Source organism: Felis catus, chromosome C2 (assembly GCF_018350175.1).
Source record: "Felis catus isolate Fca126 chromosome C2, F.catus_Fca126_mat1.0, whole genome shotgun sequence".
NCBI lineage: Eukaryota > Metazoa > Chordata > Mammalia > Carnivora > Felidae > Felis > Felis catus.
Genome location: NC_058376.1, coordinates 124,353,159 through 124,372,854, shown reverse-complemented (window position 1 = coordinate 124,372,854; position 19,696 = coordinate 124,353,159). Strand labels below are relative to the sequence as shown.

Genomic DNA, 19,696 nt, shown 5'->3' with positions numbered 1-19,696 from the left:
CACTCTTATGTGGATCCTGAGAAACTTAACAGAAACCCATGGGGGAGGGGAAGAAAAAAAAAAAAAGAGGTTAGCGTGGGAGAGAGCCAAAGCATAAGAGACTCTTAAAAACTGAGAACAGGGGCCCCTGGGTGGCTCAGTCAGTTAAGCGGCCGACTTCGGCTCAGGTCATGATCTCGCGGTCCGTGAGTTCGAGCCCCACGTTGGGCTCTGTGCTGACAGCTCAGAGCCTGGAGCCTGTTTCAGATTCTGTGTCTCCCTCTCTCTGACCCTCCCCAGTTCATGCTCTGTCTCTCTCTGTCTCAAAAAATAAATAAATGTTAAAAAAAAAAAACAAAAAAACCAAACAAACCAAAAAAAAGAAAAAAAAACGGAGAACAAACTGAGGGTTGATGGGGGGTGGGAGGGAGGGGAGGGTGGGTGATGGGTATTGAGGAGGGCACCTTTTGGGATGAGCACTGGGTGTTGTATGGAAACCAATTTAACAATAAATTTCATATAGTGAAAAAAAAGTCAGTTGGAGACATACTAACATCTGTCATTTAATTGCTACATATGTACATCTATTAAATCCCAAAGTAAAACACATAAAAATTTTAAATTATTTTCTACACTTTCATGTATGAAAGAGTGCACAATTTAGAAAAATAAAATATAAAGAATTAGGTAAAAGAGGAAAAGGTAAATTCTGAGATGTGGGAAGGCAGGACAGGAAATCAAGAGTCAGATGCTTAACCAACTGAGCCACACATGTGCCCCTCTTTCCAATTTCTAATTTTAAAGTAAATTCTGGGAACACTAGAGGTATAAATAAACTTGATACAGAGAGGTTAGTATTAATTTACAAAGACATGTGAATACTCGTGTTTTTGTTGCTTCAATCGTATCTTAAGCTATTTTATCGTTTAACAAAATCTTGGCTAGGAAATCAGTGGTATCCAACTGTTCTTGTATGTTGGAATTGTATGTTGTATTTGTACCTATATGTTGGAATTGATGTGTTCACATAATTATGACTAATATTTATTTTATATCCTGTATGAATAGCCTTTTCACATTTTTTCTCCATATTTCTTTTTTTTTTTTAAGTTTTATTTATTTACATAATCTCTACACCCAACATTGGGCTCAAACTCAAGATCCCAAGATCAAAAGTCACACTCTCTTCTAACTGAGCCAGACAGGTGCCCCTCTCCATATTTATTTCTATGAGCTCTTTAAATATTTAGGATCATTATCCCTCTGTTCTGTTCACTATGAATATTAGGCCCAATGTGAGGCTTGACTTTTAATTTTGTAGGTTTGCAAGATTCAAATCTTATACTGTTAGGTAAATGATCAACATTTTGTTTGTGATTCTCTTCATTCGCTCCTGACCTTAGAAGATCTGACATTGATTAAACTTAAAAAAATTTTTTTCAACACTTATTTATTTTTGAGAGACAGAGAGAGACAAAGCATGAGGAGGGCAGGGGCACAGAGAGAGGGAGACACAGAATCTGAAGCAGGCTCCAGGCTCTGAGCTGTCAGCACAGAGCCCAATGCGGGGCTTGAACCCACAAACCATGAGATCATGACCCAGGCCTAAGTCAGACACTTAACTGAGCCACCCAGGCTCCCGATTAAACTTTTAAAATCCATTATGTTTTCTTTTTTCTGTTGCCATAAACCTGTTCTGCCGTCTACCTCTAATAATGGTGACAAGCTAAAAACCCTGGAGCACCCTTGAACACTTCCCTTTAGGGAAGGTAGAGGAATCAGTGTTACCGGGCTAAGAAGAGGGGCAGGCCATTCTCTGGCCTTGTCATTCTCATGACCACCAGTGCATCCTCCCTGAGAGTACCCTCAGAACCATAGGTTAGAGTGTGACTTTTGCTGCCTGTCTAGGCTTTACTGAAAGTGCAAACCTTTCTTTCTGGAGTCTCTGTAACATACACAGTTTTATATCTGATGAGGTTTCAGTAAGACAATGCATTTGACAGTATACCATAGAACTATAAAATGTTCTATAAATATTACCATGAACACCAGTTAATAATAATAGCAGGAGGGAAGGAATAAAAATTTTTACAATTTTACTATGGAAAGAATACAACACGAGACAAAAATAAATTCACTAGAAATCTCACCGAAGATCCAGACCAGCTTCTTTCCAAAGTAAATCCATCAAGCGCAACATCTGGAGTGTCAACATATCTTGTCGTAAATCTAAGGGGGGAATACTCTGCTTTATTATAAATGCTTTCCACGTTATGTCTAATAACATTAATTCAAGACTACTAATTCAGATAGAACTAAAATCAATGACCAATAGTGTTAATATTTTCCTGAAACTTTAATGTTGAGTATACTTATTTTGTTAAATATTAGGTTTGCTGGCTAGCATGTGCCTATAACACTATTTCAGAAATTAAGGTAAATTTTTTTTTGAGAGAGAGAGAGGGAGAGAGCATGCACGCTCGCACAAACAGGGCAGAGGGAGAGAGAGAATCCCAAGCAGGCTACACCCTCAGTGTGAAGCGTGATGCAGGGCTGGATCCCACAACCCTGGGACCATGACCTGAGCTAAAACCAAGAGTCAGACGTTCAACTTACTGAGCCACCCAGGTGCCCCAAGGCAAGTAATATTTTTAATAGGGGTGTCTGGCTGGCACGGGCAGTTGAACATGTGATTCTGGATCTCAGGGTCATGAGTTTGAGCCCCACAAACTCACATTGAGTGTAGAGATTACTTTAAACAAAATAATTTTCAATTGTTTACCATGTGTAAGCTACAATACTGATTGTATAGATGGCGTAATACTGTATAACACAGTACTGGCTATCTACAACATCTATACAACTCACACTGCTGATTTTTTTCTTTCCTGGTTGCGTTTAGGGATGCACAGGAAGTTCTTAAAAATCACACAAGGAATTGTATGGTATGATAGATTACAGAATTGTAACAGTTGATTTTATTTGTTATCGTATCCAAGGATAATTTTGAGGTAACAGAGGGCTTTGAAAGTATTGCTTTACATAGTAACATTCATACCATCAAGTGGGATTAGATGTCTAGCAAAACACTACAAGTTCTTTTTAAAATAGTTGTAAGCACACATATTATGGTAAGCATATTTACTAATGTACCTTTTATTCTTTTTAATAAACCCAACATACAAATACTATAATCCTTATGACCATGAAGAACCTGAAGTGCAATGAATTTTACGTGACTTATCTGTAATCATAACAACTAATGAGTGGTGGCTGTCTGGTTGGTGTAATCACCTCAGAGGCATTTCCTGTCAAAAAATATGAGTCATTAAGACATTTTAATTAAAATATAAAACTATGGCAGCGATATCAAAATTGCTGTCACTGAAACAGAATGTATGAATATACTACTGAAAATACTGTACTTCACAAGCTTCTTACCAAAGAATTAGACAGACTTTGTATTTTGTAGGAAAAAAAGATTTATTAGAACAGTGTATGTAAGTAAGCTGTAAAGATATTTTCTAAGAGGAAAAAAAAGGGATTCACAGGACACGCCAAATTCAACCTTATGCCCATTGATAGCTACCTCTGGGCTTGCATCTGTTATACGTTTACACATCATTTTTCAGATAAAGCAAACTGACAACAAATGAAAAATACTAAGGAATTTGGTGCTGTAAAAATCTCAGTACATACCATCACCATTTTTAAAAATCACTCCAACTGAATCCTCACCAAAAACTTTGTTGTTGTACACGAGCCACAAAGGCTTCATTTTGGAATCCATGTATTTACATTTTTCAACACTGAAATCAAACAAGGGGGAAATTAGTCCACTTCAATTTAAAGAAATGGCAAGACTGTAAATTTGGCCATGATGTATTAGACTTGGGGAAAACCCTCACCTGTTCCAATCAGGTCTGCAGAAGTCAGAACTAGAACATTTCCTCTTGGTAAAAAAGCAACTGGGGTGACAGCTTTGGTTGGCCTGTACTGATGCCAGATGGGCTAGACTGAAAACCCAGATTTGCCCTTCTCACTACCTATGTTTAAAATTCTTCCTTTTCTTTCTTCTTTCCTTTCTTTCTTTCTTTAAAATTCTTCCTTTCTTTCTTTACTATTCTTCCTTAACTCTATGTTATTACAGATAGTCAATAACAACCAGATCATAGCATTAGATTAAAATTAGGAATATTATAACTTCATTACTTCTTACAGGGGGATCAACTTTGAATCCTAACACAAGGGGATACACATCATTCCTTTTCTATTATTACTTTTGAAGGGAATGAAAAAGTGAGAAATAATTTTCCAAATCAATTTAAGATCTAATTTTGAAATAGGAAAATAACTTAGTTAATAATCTATGATGGTTGCCAACATTTTGCATACATAGGATGTTCAACCCTTAGAAACCAGTAACGTAGAAAACAAATGTAATCACATACAACTGAAAGGAAAATACCTTGTAATAACTTTCATGGATCCCACAGGTAAGTTTAGCTAGTAGGCATATGTCCCAGTACACACAAAAATAACCTCTGAGAAATTTAAGAGTTTCCTTCTTTAAATATACAGTACTTACTGGAGCTAACAGCTAGCCTTATTGCTCCTGCAAGGCAGTCACTCAGAAATTCTTTCTGCATTGCTATTTTTATGGAAAAGTCACTGAGCACAGCAAAGATGGTCACTTACTAGAGTTCTGAGAGGATGACACACGGATTCAGAGGTGACTGCAGGTCAGAGAGGGCTTCCCGGTAAGCATTCTGTTTTAAACAAGTATGCATGGCCTCCTTCCCTTTGGCTCTGTTTAGCTTCATTGCATTCAGTTTGATTAAACTATTTAAAGTTTTTAACTTATTGAGTGCTTCAACCTGAAAAATAAGTTTCCCCACCAACAAAATTTATTTATGGTTAAAAATAGTATAAAATATTATAGTATCATGTGATCATATTAATTAGTAACTAATCCTTTCCTCTCCCCAACACAAGCCCTCAACAACCAGCCAAAGTAAAATCAGTGCTTAGCTTATGACAAACATATTAAATATAACAAGACTAAAAAACTTATTTTTATCACTTGTGACTTAAAGTACTATTTTTCAAATGTTCTTCAATCCTTTTCTTAAATAAAGTCTTAAAAATCAGAGAAAAGTAAAAGGACATAAATTGTGGGTAAGAAGATGACACTTAAAGTACTCAGAACTCTGCAGCTCACTGAGTAGTAGAATTTGAAACACAATCTGAACCACTCCGTTTGTTCAATTCCATAGTAGAAGAGGAAAATCCTTATACAAGTAATCCTGGGGATCCCGTCATTCAACCTTAACATCTAGTTTTTGTTATCACTCTTGTGTGATATCTTCTCAATATATTCTCTTGCCACGAATAGTATAGTTAAATGAATTATAGTGTAATAAAATAAATATGAATATAGATAATAGTAGTTGTTGTCTAAGTCTATAGTATTTGTATGAAGTAACTTCGGCTATCAAAACTTATGCAAATAAAAAAACTTTATGCAATTAGTACAAGATCAATCAACAGTGCCCAACTGAATCAAAACCATTGTGTTTAAAAGTCAACTTCATTGTTTAATAACTGAGGTCTTTCCGTGTCATGTTATGCAAAAATCCACTAGAAACAGCCTTGGCCAACCATAAGTCATAAGAAAGGGTATTTTATTTTGTTATTATGTCATTAAAACTGAAACAGCTTGTTAATATAAACACATTTATATTAACATGTAAATTATATATAACAAGCATATAAAACTTCTATACAACAAACATGAACACCTTGGCTTGAACTTCCATGAACAGGAGATTTATTTTACATAATGTTTTCATTTTTGAACTTTGCTTCTATGAAAAGAAACCACTAAGACTCTGTAGGAATGTGAATTCAGTCATGCAGTTTTTATAGACAGGCTGAGGGCTTGCTCACAGGAAACTGGAAGGTTCTATGTAGCTTGATGAAAATCGAGATGGCTGAAGCTTGCCAAGTTAGCCACAGACACTCCATTTCTCAACAGTTTCAGGAGCTGTACAAACACTGGTGAAAAGGGAACCAGTTGAAAAACAGACTGTGCAAACAGGAACTTTTTGAAGTATTTCAAATTTGAATTTCTTCTATGTTTGTACAGTTGCGAATTTCAGGCCCCATCACTAACTGTATTGATATCCATTTCCTGGAATAGTGTCCTGAATACCCACATGGCCATAAGTCAAAAACTTTAAGTGTTTCAACACCCTATCTTTTCATAGGTTTACAGTAATAACAAGAACTGCTATGTAAAGTGTACCGCCTCCCTCTTGCTACTCATCAGTCAAGAGTAAAAATGTAATCATACATATGTCATATGTACACTGTTATAAAAGTCAAGCTGAGGTTGGGGCACCTGGGTGGCTCAGTCAGTTAAGCATCACACTCTTCATTTTGGTGCAGGTCATGATCTCACAGTTTGTGAGATTGAGCCCTGCACGGGGCTCTTTGCTGATAGCACAGAGTCAGCTTGGGATTCTCCCTCTCCCTCTCCCTCTGTCCTTCCCCTGATCACTCTCTCTCACTCAAAATAAATAAATAAATAAATAAATAAATAAATAAATAAATAAATAAATAAATAAATAAATAAACAAACATTTAAAAAAAAAAAAAAGTCAAGCTAAGGTTCCCAGAGAACCAAGAAAATGTACAATGTGGTTTGATCATGAGTGAGGTCAATTCATGATGTAGGACCTCATCAAGCAGGGCTTTACAAGCTTTGGTAAAAGTTCAGGGGAGATCCTTTCCACATGTTAGGTGAGATGCTGCTGGATTCATTAATCAATCAATGAAGTCAATTAGATCTTAAAATTCACTGCTGAAAATTTTGTGGCAGCTTCAGGATCTGATGCAAACTTCCAGTGGCATTCAGGAATGAGAAACACAGGTGTGGTACCATGAACCCTTTTGAATTTATGGTCTTTCTCACCATTTCCCTCTCGGTTCTGAGCTCCGCTCTCTTTGCATCAAGCTCCTGATCTAACTGGTTTTCCTTTACAGAGCAGGTCAGATTGAGTTGGCAGACGTATCTGCCCAGAACTAAGCCCCTAGCCTTTCAGAACACAATTTCCCAGGTGGAAAACCCCAAGTCTTAGTTCTGTCCCTGAATTCCACACTGGAAACTGCTGACAGTTTAGTCTGCAATTCTCCATTTGTTTGAAATCTTTCCCTGTTGGGAACTGCTGGAGGTAGCTGTGGTTCTCCATTTTATTTGGAATGAGTCCATCCTCCATATTCCTTGGCATTTGCTGGTTTATCCCTTCCAAAGTCCAAGGTTCTATAGGAATTGGTGGTGCATACAGGCCCTTTCTTGGCCAAGACACAGTAACATCTCTCAGTTACTGTGGTATAGTAAAATGCACATATTTTTTGGTCTTGTTTTGTAGAAATAAAGGCTACTCCTAACAGAGATCTCAGAGGTCAAAAAGCTGCAAAAAATGGGCCATGCAGTCAAAGGCTGTTAGAGCATCTGCCACTTTAAGAAGACTCCTGTAACAAGGTAAATTGTTCATGAAATGGGTTAGACTGACACTAGGTCACCTGCCAACATCAAGAAAATTTCTGTGCGAAAAGGGACACTGTAAACATGCCATAATTCCCAACCCTACCACGTCTCTCTTAGGTATTACTTTAACTCTAAGAAACCCAAAGGTCTAGCTAAAACAAACAGGATCCCTTAAATCTAAAGAGTTGAACACACTACCTTCCAGCCCAACTGCTTATTTTTAAAATTTTTTTTTTTTTTTTTTTAACATTTATTTATTTTCTGGGACAGAGAGAGACAGAGCATGAACGGGGGAGGGGCAGAGAGAGAGGGAGACACAGAATCGGAAACAGGCTCCAGGCTCCGAGCCATCAGCCCAGAGCCTGACGCGGGGCTCGAACTCACGGACCGCAAGATCGCGACCTGGCTGAAGTCGGACGCCTAACCGACTGCGCCACCCAGGCGCCCCCCAACTGCTTATTTTATGTCTAAGAATTACATGTAGGGGAGCCTGGGTGACTCAGTTGGTTAAGCATCCGACTCTTGGTTTTGGCTCAGGTCATGATCTCACAGTTCGTGAGTTCGAGCACCACATCAGGCTCCATGCTGACAGCCTGCTTGAGATTCACTGTCTCCCTTTCTCTCTGCTCCTCCCCTGCTCACTCTGTCTCTCTCTCTCTCAAAAAATTAAATTAAAAAAAATTATTAAAAAAAAAAAAAAGATTTACACATAGAGGCCACTTTTAGACAACAGGCTTGAGCAATGGAATGTAAAGCAAGGCAAAAAAAAGACCCACAGGAGCCACTTGGCTGAATACAGACAGACCCATCAGGTGACCCACCTCAAAACATCCATAAGCCCGAACAGACCAACGGGCTACTGACAAAGACGCAGTTACCAAAAAAGAGAAAATTCCATAGGTCCCCATACCTCCTCACCTTCCCCCTCTAAAAACAGCCCTAATCTACTGCCACACTGCAGAGAGTCTCTCCTTTGCTGTCCTGCCAGCCTCTCTTGCAGTGTACTCAATAAACTTCTATCTCCTTTGTTCTGTCTGCCTGGGGTGAATCCTTTCACCACCCTGAACTATTCACTCAATCATCGCTCCACATTTGGGGCCCTCATCCAATCAGGAAAAACACCACATTACAGTCCAGGAAATTTCAGATAGCTAGTAAAATGGCAAAATCTTACTAATGAAAACCTAGAAAGGTAACGTTCATTACGTGGAAATTTCCAATTAGATAAGACATTTAGGAAATGCACTTGAAAGCAAGCATTCCCAAATTAAACAAACAGAATGGGATATCCACTTATTAGTATGCAGAAATCTCCAGAAGGTTTCAAAATTCCAAAATAGTTTCATTGAAAGATTCATTCCAAAAGCTAATGAAAAATTAAAGAGAAAAGGTATTTAAAACAAAAGACTGTAACAGACTGAGGCACAAAAGTGATGTAATTCCTACTGCTCTCCTCTATCCTTTGAGTATCCATAACCCTCTATCTGAACTGCTTTTCCACTCTAAAGACACTATTAAACAGTTAACTTATAAAATAAGACCAATTGAGGCTACAGGCCATTCTCTGCAGGTTATCTTTCACATCTTGCTCAAAGGCTGAACTGAGGGCCACAGTCAAAGAATTTCTTAAACCAGGGAGGGCCCTGAAATCTTTTGTAAAGAGATTACCTCTGGAGCCCAGTCAAGAGAGGGAAGTAAAATTTCATACTGTCCCTTCCTTTCCAGTTCCTGACCAATTGGTTATTGATCCTTTCTCTCCCAGAGAAGGCTATTTCCTTCTTGCTGGTCTTGTTTCTTATCCTAGGAACTTGGCTTGGCTTTCTGGTCACCTGAGATACGCAAGTTGTTCTTTTGGCTATCTATGGGAGGGACTCTAGACCTTGTGAAGACAACCTCTTTTGCATCCACTTTGAAGATGCCTCTTAGGTCTATGGGACTGTTTAATACAGCCAGAGACAGTTAACTGTCAAGGCTGAAATCTTACAAGATATTTTAAAGGACTGAATAACTTTATGATCAGAAATTTGGCCAAACTGGAAGATAATATTCAGAGCCTGACAGGAATTTTTTTAGGCCTTCTCCCCTAAGCTAAATTGGAAGCTGATATTCAGAGCCTGATAGGAATTTTTTAGGCTTTCTCTCCTACACTTACCCACAGGGAAAGAAAAACACTCTAACATAGGTGGATAGGTGTGTCGACCCTTCGATATAATTTAGGCAGCAACCCAATTCTTTGAGGAATTAAAAACAGCTGCCCTTGTTTTACAAACCTAGTCTTTACAGGACCAGAGATGTAGCTCCAAAAACAACTCAAAATCCACCAATACTTTTTACCAAACCCCAAATCTCCCCTATTTATCTCAGTAGGCTTGGAAGTATTATAAATTCTGGTCTTAAGAGAACAAAAGTTATAGGAAGAGCTTACTTTTTTTCCCCCTGTGCCTTTAAGATATAAATGTTCTACCAGAGTATTCTCCATAATTCTTATCTAGACCATCTCTTTGACATACAAACTTCAGGGAGGTAACTCTTTAATTTTTTTTTTTTAATGCTTATTTATTTATGAGTGAGAGAGACCGAGTGCCAGCAGAGGAGGGGCAGAAAGAAAGGAAGACCCTCTGGGTCCAAAGCAGGCTCCAGGCTCTGAGCTGTCAGCACAGAGCCCAACCTGGGGCTGGAACCTGTGAGCCACAAGATCCATGACCTGAGCCGAAGTTGGGCGCTTAACCGAGCCACCCAGATGCCCCAATTCTTATCAGAAGGGAAAAAAAGGTCATCTGGAACTTGACTTGTTAAGGACAAGACTCTTCTCCACAAGTATTAGAAAAAGTTGTATTCACCTAAGCAGGTAACCCGATCTTATTCTATCTGTTAGAAAAATAATTTAGAGCCAACTATTTTTGTATTATTGTATCTAATCCATGGTAGTAATTTAAAGCTATAAGCTATAAGGTCTCTGTTTGCTTCCATCTGTGTTGGTGTGTGTGTCCAGACATACGTTTTACATGTGTGGTACTTTCTACCTCCAAATGGTACTGCCAAAATTAATCTGTAAAAGAGCTCTCTTTAAACGGCTTTTAAAAAAACCAAGCATTTGCATAAACTTAGTCTTCATAAAATTCTCAGAGATATAATAGAAACTATCCCAAATGTTTTTCAAGTGCACATGCTCTGGAATAACTTTTGGTAAATTAAAGCAAGTTTAATAAGTTCATTGGTTGACTGGAAACAGGCATATCTTTAGAATTATCAAGATTGAATATAATGTAGATAAACAACTTTTATTCTACCTGAATTTATCAGCTAAATTCATTTCTGTTCTAGTCTGTCAGCAAAAAATAACTTAGAATGATGGGTGATTTTGTCTAATGACTCATGAAGTTTTCATGGGTAAAATAAACATAATTGTTGAGAACAAATGATTTAAACAGATATAAGTGGAATAAGAGGTAATAAAGTTTTTAGCGAGAATTATATTTTATTCTATGTGTACTTAAAAATAGCTTCCAAATCTCTGGTAACTTGAAACTTTAGAACTCTCCTAAGTTAAAATAAATATAATAGAAATCTGTTGAATATTTGGATCATTTCCAAATAAGAAAATACCAAACCATTAATTATTAAACACAGGTTTATCTACTTTTGGCTTCCTACAGAGAAACCAAAAGATATTTGGATGTGTTAGTGCACTGGAAAACTGAAGAAGGTCTATGCTTCTAGAAATTATGAAAAGTATTCATGAATTTGCAAACCTAAAAAATGCTGGTATAACAGTTTATATAATTCCTTAACTTCTTAGTTTTCACTAGGAACTAAGGTTTCTAAGGGTTAAGAATTCTTTTTTCAGGGGGTGCGCTTGGGTGGCTTAGTCGGTTAAGCAACCAACTTCAGCTCAGGTCACAATCTCTGCTGTCAGCAAGGAGCCCCACTTGCAATCCTCTGTCTCCCTCTCTCTGCACTCCCCCCCAACCTTGTGTGTGTGCTCTCTCTCAAAAATAAACATTAAAATAAAAAAGAATTTTTTTTTAAATGTTTTGAGAGAGAAGGCATGCACAAGCAGGGGAGGGGTAGAAAGAGAGAGGGAGAGAGAGAATCCCAAGCAGGCTCCACATTGTCAGCACAGAGTCCTATGTGGGGCTTGAATTCACGAACTGTTAGATCATGACCTGAGCCAAAATCAAGAGTCGGATTCTTAACTGACTAAGCCACCCAGGCACCCCTAAAGGTTAAGAATTCTAATTAATATATGCAATTAAAACTACAGAAATAAGGAAAACATCTCCATATGCAAAGAAATCAAAATGTGTGTTTTTGGTAAAAAGTTTGAGAAACGAAGATACATTTTTGAGGAAAAAATTGTAGAAAGTTTGTGAAAGAAGAAATCTTTGGAAAGGAATTTTATGTGTGATCAGGACTAAGACTGGAATAAGTTTTAATATAAAAAGCAAGCTGGTGCAAAATTAGAATTTGATTTTCTTTTTGTTAAAATGACAAAGGTTTTGTTCTGGTTTTTACTTTAAGTCTACTTTTGATAGCAGATTATGGAAGTTTTTTTTTATCTTTAAGTGATCTGCCTAGAAAACAAAGATACTGTGTTTTATCAAAATAATTTCTTGTGGTTGCTGTCTTTATCAGGTCTTTGATTGCTTAGGAAAACTGAGTCTTCTCGAATATTAAAAGAGCTAAGTTCTGCTAAGAAAATCTAACTAAGCCCCTCCCCTAACTTTTCACAAGCAAAATAAGACATCTCATTGGTTGGCTTCCCTGAAGTTACATAGTTGAGTTAGAAAGCACCTGCCTGGAGGCTTTCATGATTCAGGACTCACTCCTCTGATTAGGGATAAATGTAAATGAGCCTGTGATCAGGTACTTTTCCGCAATCCTTAAAATTATTGCAGAATCTGCTGCTAAAACAAAAGAGGCCCAACAACCATCTTTAGGCTCTTTGGCCAAAACTGTTCTTGATAATAGGATGGCCTTCGATTATCTTTTAGCTGAGCAAGAAGGTATCTCTGCTGTGGCCAACACCACCTGCTGTATCTGGATTAACATTTCTCAGGAAGCTGAAACTCAATTACATAAGATCACAAGAGTAAGCCACTTGGCTTAAAAAGGTGACTCCTTCAACAGGGTCTTTCTTTGCTTGGTTTGTGTCTTGGGGACCATGAGTCTAACATGCACTCCAAACACTGGGAATTATCCTGCTTATACTTACCATAACAATCTCTCTGGCACACTATATTCTCTCATAAGTTTTAAATGCGTGTTTGCAGCCACTAACCATCAAACAAATGAACTCCTTAAGACTGGAATGTCAAAGAACAAGAAGAATGACTGACTTCCATAACCTAGGATATGTAGGAATTAAGCAAAAACATCATAACCTATGGATAATGTATACCATACAAAAGAACAATAAAAACTGTGAGAACTTCAGAATAGTATCTGATAGTGGTGCTAATGCTTTAAATCTTGATCACATCTCTGTTGAGCTTAGAGCGTGATCAAAGGGGAAATGTAAAAGAAAAGGACAGGCCCAAAATGCTAGGCCACGTCATCAAACTGGGGCTCAGTACCTAACCTAACTGCACTTTCAACCTCCCTCAGAAGTGCAGTCTTAACAGTCAGTCAGGAATTTCCTGGTCAGCACCATGAGGTAATCTGTCACATGGGCCCTCTCAACCCCCCAAAAGAAAATGAGGAAATCCACCTAATACGGGAAAGTGACTTTCCTAAAACAATCATTTCTTTTCATCTGCTTATTGTTCCACCACATTTCTGCCTGTAAAACCCTTTTTTGCATGGCTCCCCCAAGTCCCCTCTACTAGATTAGCTAGATGGGACACTGCCCAATTCATGAATCAATTAATAAAGCCAATTAAATGGTAAAAAAAAAAAACCAAATGGGTTTTATTCTCTATGCAATGAGAATTACTTTAGGGATTTAAAAAATGGAAATGACATAATCCATCTGCATTTTTAAAATGTCACTTTAGGGGCGCCTGGGTGGCGCAGTCGGTTAAGCGTCCGACTTCAGCCAGGTCACGATCTCACGGTCCGTGAGTTTGAGCCCCACGTCGGGCTCTGGGCTGATGGCTCAGAGCCTGGAGCCTGTTTTGTGTTTCCGATTCTGTGTCTCCCTCTCTCTCTGCCCCTCGCCCGTTCATGCTCTGTCTCTCTCTGTCCTAAAAATAAATAAACGTTGAAAAAAAAAAAATGTCACTTTAGCTGCTGTGCAGAGAAGGGTCTGCATGTGCAAGAACGGAAACAAGGGGAGCAATTTAAGAGGTTAATGAAGACATGCAGGTGAGAGAAGATTATGAATTGGACTAGGACAATAGCCATGAACACAAAAGACATTGATAGGCATGAGATATATTTAAGAGGACTATAAAATTAAGGGGACTAGGGGCACCTGGGTGGCTCAGTTGGTTAAGTGTCTGACTTCGGCTCAGGTCATGATCTCACAGTTCGTGGGATCAAGCCCTGCATCGGGCTCTCTACTGTCAGCACGGAGCCTGTTTCAGATCCATCCTCTGGTTATTTCTTCTATACTGGAATGCATAATTGGAATGGATATACTCAACAGCTGGCAGAATCCCCATATTGGGTCCCTGGCTATTTTGATGGGAAGCGGAAGTTATTATAAGCTCCTCTACCTCAGAAAACAGTAAACCAAAAGCAGTAACCCATTCCTGCAGTGACTGCACAGTTGAGTGCCATCATCGAGGGCTTGAGAGATACAGGGGTGTAGATTCACAGCCCCACTCGTCTTGCCTATTTGGCCTGTACAGATAACAGATGGGGCTTGGAAAATTACAGTGGATCATCCTAACGTTAACTAGTGGTGTACCAAATATGGTTTCGTTGCTTGAACAAAGTAACACATCTCCTGGTACGTGGTATACACCTACTAACAATTGCTTTTTCCTCCATATCTGTCAATAAGGAACCACAAGAAGTTTGCTTAAGCTGTCAAGGCCAACAATACACTTTCAATGCCCCATCTCAGAAGTATAGCAACTCTCCCGCCCTTTATCATAATTTACTTTGCAAATTGTAAAGTAATTTACAACTTGACTTGACTGCCTCTTGACTTGACTCTTGACTGCCTCTCCCTTTAACAAGACACCACTCTGGCACCTTTACATTGATAACATTAGGCTGATCGAACTTAGTAAGAAATAGCAACTATTTTAGATCTGAAGAAATTTGTATGTCCGAAGGTGGGAAATAAATCCAATAAAAATTTGGGACCTTTTATCTCAATGAAACTCCTAGGGTTCAACTTGCATGGGGCATATCAAGATATCCCTTCTAAGGTAAAGAATAATTTGTTGCTCTGGCCCCTCCTATGACCAAAAATGAGGCACAATGGCTAGTGGGCCTCTTTGGATTATAAAGGCAACATACTGCTCATGTGGGTCATGTACTACAGCCTATTTACTGAGTGACCTAAAAGGGTGCTAGTTTTGAGTGAGATCCCAAACAAAAGAAAGCTCTGCAATGGGTCCTGATTGCTGTGCAAGCTGGTGTGCTACTTGGTCCATATGATCCAGCAGGTCTAATGGTGCTTGAACTGTCAGTGGCAGACAGAGACGCTATCTGGAGCCCTTGGCAGGTCCCTATAGATAAATCATAACACAGGTCCTCAGAATTTTGGAAACGACACTTGCCAGCTCCTGTAGAGAAGTACTCTCCTTCAGAGAAACCACTCTTAGCTTACTATTGGGATTTAGTAAGATTGACTGCTTAACCACTGGCTACCAAGCAAGCATGTGACCTGAACTGCCCATTATGAACTGGGTGTTGTCTGATCCACCAAGCCATAAAGATGGGTAAGCAAAATAGTACTCCATCATCAAATGAAGTGTATATATAAGACTGGGCCTGAGCAGGCCCTGAAGGCACAGTAAGTTATATGAAGAAGTGACTCAAATGTCCACGGTTTCCTCTTCTTGCTACACTACCTTCTCTTTCCTACCCTGCACCTATGTCGTCACAGGGAGTTCCCTTCAACCAGTTAACACAGGAAGAGAAGACTCAAGCACGGTTTATAAATGGCTTTACACAGTATCTAAACACCACAGGAAAGCTGACAACTATGGAACTACAGCTCCTTTCGGAAACAATTCTGAAGGACAACGGTGAAGTGAAATCCTTGCTGTGGTGCATTTGGAAAATGCACCTTACGGTTTCACTTTGCCTGAAAGGAAAAACAGCAATACATGCAATTATATACCAATTCATGAGCTGTAACCAAAGCTTGGCTTATGGCCAAGGATGTAGAAGGAACATGACTGGAAAATTAGTAAGAAATATGGGGAAGAGATATAGGATAGACATCTCTGAAGAGGCAAAAAAAAAAAAAAAAAAAAGTGTCGCATTGGATATTCACCAAAGGGTGTCTTTGGAAGAGGATTTTTATAATCAAGTGGATAGGAAAAACCATTCTGTGGATACCAGTCTGCCTTTTTCCCAAACACCCCTGTCATCACCTAGTGGGTTCATGAACAAGGTGGCCAAGATGGCAGGGATGGATGTTATGCATGTGTTCAGCAATATGGACCTCCACTCACCAAAGCCTACCTGGCTATGACCACCACTGTGTGCCTGCCTGCTATGCCAGCAGCTGAGACCAGCTGCTGATGAGTTCCTGATATAGCACCATTTCTCCCAGATGGACAGCCAGCTATCTGGTGACAGACTGATTACAACAGACTGCTTCCACTATGGAAGAGGCAATATTTTGTTCTTACTGGAATAGAAACTTAACTCTGGATATGGATCTGCCTTCCCTGAATACAATGCATTTCTATCAAACGACCATTTGTGGACTCATAGAACACCTTATCCACCATTGTGGTGTTCTACACAGCATTGCTTCAATCAAGAAACTCATTTCACAGCAAATAAAGTGTAACAATGGACTCCTGCTTATGAAATTCACTAGTCTTAACATGTTCTCTACTAATCCGAAGTAGCTGGCTTGACAAAAGAATGGAATGGCCTTTTGAAAACTAACTTACAGTAGCAGCTAGGTGGCAATACCTTGCAGGACTTAGGCAAGGCACTCCAGAAAGCTGTATATGCTCTGAGTCAGCATCCAATATATGACAAGGCTTCTCCCATAGCCAGAACTCAAGGGTCCAGAAATCAAGGTTTAAAAGTCAAAGTTGTACCACTTAGTACTCCCTCTAGGGACCCACTAGCAAAATTTTTGCTTCTTTTCCTGCAACCTTATGCTCTACTGGCACAGAGGTCTTAGTTATAGAGGGAAGAATGATTCCAATGGGGGACATGGCAATGACTGTATTGAATTGGAAGTTAAGACTCCAGCCCAGCCACTTTGGGCACCTCAAGCCTCTGGATCAACAGGCAAAAAAAGGCATTATGATGCTAGCTGGAGTGACTGATACTGACTGTCAAGGAGAAATTGGCCTACTGTTCCACAGAGGTAAGGAAGAGTAAGCCTAAAATATAGGAGATCTCTTCTTAGCATTACCATGTCCTGTGATTAACATCAATGGACAATTACAAGCTAACTTAGGTAGGACTACTAATGGCTTGGACCCTTTAAGAATGAAGGTTTGGGTCAACCCAACAAGTCAAGAACCAAAAGTGAAATGCTTATTAAAGGCAGAGGGAATACAGAATGAGTTGGAAGAAGGTAATAATAAATACCAGCTATAACCACATGACGAGTTACAGAAATTAAGATTAATTGTCATAAGTATCTCCTCCTTGTTTTGATACGAATGTGTTTTTATATGTGTGTGTATATATACATAAACATGTATGTATATGCTATATTTACATACACAGTCTGTTTCCTTCCGGCTCTTTTCCTTTATCATGTAACTTAGATGTATTGATTTTATATCATAGTATTTAAGTGTTAATGTTACATCGCAGTATTTAATTTATAGTGTAGCAAGAACAGGAAACACCACTCAAGGATATTACCTCCTATTCTGGGGAAAAAGTTAGTGCATTTTTGCTTGTACTGAAGGTATTTGTATTATGTTAGAAGTAATTCTCAACTTGCTACACAGTCTTTATTTGGAGATTAAACATGGTTTACAAAGCTGTGTATACATGCTGAGTTGATCTGTGATGGTTAATTTTATGTATCAACTTGACTGGGCCATAGGGTGCCCAGATATTTGGTCCAACATCATTTTGGGTATGTCTGTGAGGGTATTTTTGGATGAAATTAACATTTGAATGGGTAGACTGAGTAAAGAAGACTGGCCTTCCTAATACTAATGGGTATTATCAGAACCTGTGAAGTTCTGAATAGAAGAAAAAGGCAGACCTTCCAGTAAGTAAGAAGGAACTCTGCCAGCCCAGCTGTCTTTAGCTGGGACATGGGTCTTTTCCTAAAACTCCTTGGGTGTTAAACTTGTCTGCTTTCAGACTGACACTTTCTACTGACTCTCCTGGTTCTTAGGTCTTTGGACTCAGACTGGAACTTCACCATCAGCTCTTCTGGGTTTCTAGCTTCCTTAACTGAAGATCTTGGGATTTCTTAACCTCCATAATCACATGAGACAACTCTTTTTAATACAATCTCACCATCCTCCTCTGCTTCATTCTCTCTATACAGCTGACCCTTGAATAAAGGGTTTAGGGGTACCAACTCCACCTCCAGACCCACACAGTCAAAAATCTGGGTATAATTTTTGATTCCCCAAAAACTTAACTACTAATAGCCTATGCTGATGGGAAGCCTTACCAGTGACATAAACTGTAGATTAACATGTGTTTTGTGTGTTATATGTATTATATACTGTATTAGCTAGAAGAAAGAAAATATTAAGAAAATCATGGGAAAATACATTTATAGTACTGTACTGTGTCAAAAAAATCAGTGTATAAGTGAATTCATGTTGTTCAAATTCATGTTGTTCAAGGGTCAAGTGCATACATACACTCTTATTGGTTGCTTCTCTGTAAAACATTAACATACTCTTCACTGAACTCACACCAACTAGACCAGCAAAACCTACAAATGTCACCTCCACTATGAACTCTTTCCTAATATCCTAAGCTTGGTTACATGCCTCTCTTTTGTGCTTCCATAATGGTCCCATAATGCTTAATCATATATTTCTTAATTATTGATTTGTACACCTCCTCTATGGAAATATAAACTCCTTGATAACAATAACATAACTGGGGCATCCTGGTGGCTCAGTCGATTAAGCATCTGACTCTCGATTTCAGGTCCAGTTCATGACTTCAAGCCCACATTGGGCTCTGCACTGACAGTGTGGAGCTGGCTTAGGACTCTCTCCTTCTCTCTCTGTCCCTCCTTCATTCATGCAGTATGTCTTTCTCCCTCTCTCTCTCTCAAACTCAGATAACATAGTTTAAAAAAAAAAAATAACATAACTATTTTCACTTCATATTACCAATACCTAACAGTAACCCTGGCATATAGTAAATTCTGAGTAAATGCATATTTAACCATTAAGAAAACCTTCTTGTGTTTATTTGGATGATACTCATTGTAAGAAAAATCAATGCTAAAGAACAAGAGCATATTGTTGCTACCTGTCAATAAGAATTCTGGCATGAAGAAGCTAGAATAAAGGGCTGCTTTATTTTGATGGCAGAAATGCTCTCATCACATCCTTCAGGGGATGAAGGACCCACCTGGGCCATATCAAGCCTGGGCCATGGTTATGCTTCTCACTTGCAAGCAAGCGATCAAAAGACCATTACTACTTGCAATTACTACCTATATAAATCAGGATTATCTCCAAAAGAAATAAATGGATGTTGAGACTACAACTATCAATAGCCCCCGATTTTGAAATTCTGTATTCAGTAAAATAGCCTCATGGTTCTGTTTAATGGCTTATATTTTATTTTAGCTTCAAAATACATTTATACTCATAAAATGACACTATTTTATATACTGGATTTATGTTTAAGTTCTGATTTTAAAAAGAGAGTTGTGGTGCCACGAAGGTTTGAAAACTCCCAGTATAACAGTTTTCTAGCTGGACAGCCCTAATTTTAAAAATTCTTTCTGTCACTTAATAGTTGGGTTTTTAGGCAAGCTAGTTAATCTCCTGGAGCCTCTGTTTTCTCCCTTGTCTAATCCCGACAGTATTAGCAACTACTGTGGCACATAATAAGGGCAGTAAAATAACA

General features: G+C 38.6%; 1 protein-coding gene across 3 annotated transcripts in view; it reads right to left on the bottom strand.

The window, feature by feature from the left end:
• Positions 1-19,696, bottom strand: part of PIK3CB (phosphatidylinositol-4,5-bisphosphate 3-kinase catalytic subunit beta) — a 186,066-nt gene that overhangs the window by 21,633 nt on the left and 144,737 nt on the right. For all 3 annotated transcript variants that reach the window (XM_011286143.4, XM_045037520.1, XM_045037521.1), the window contains exons 17-19: positions 4,678-4,856; positions 3,679-3,788; positions 2,130-2,208 (exon numbers count right to left, since the gene is read on the bottom strand). In XM_011286143.4, the coding sequence (XP_011284445.1) occupies positions 2,130-2,208; positions 3,679-3,788; positions 4,678-4,856 (368 nt within the window). The remainder of the gene's footprint in view (positions 1-2,129; positions 2,209-3,678; positions 3,789-4,677; positions 4,857-19,696) is intronic.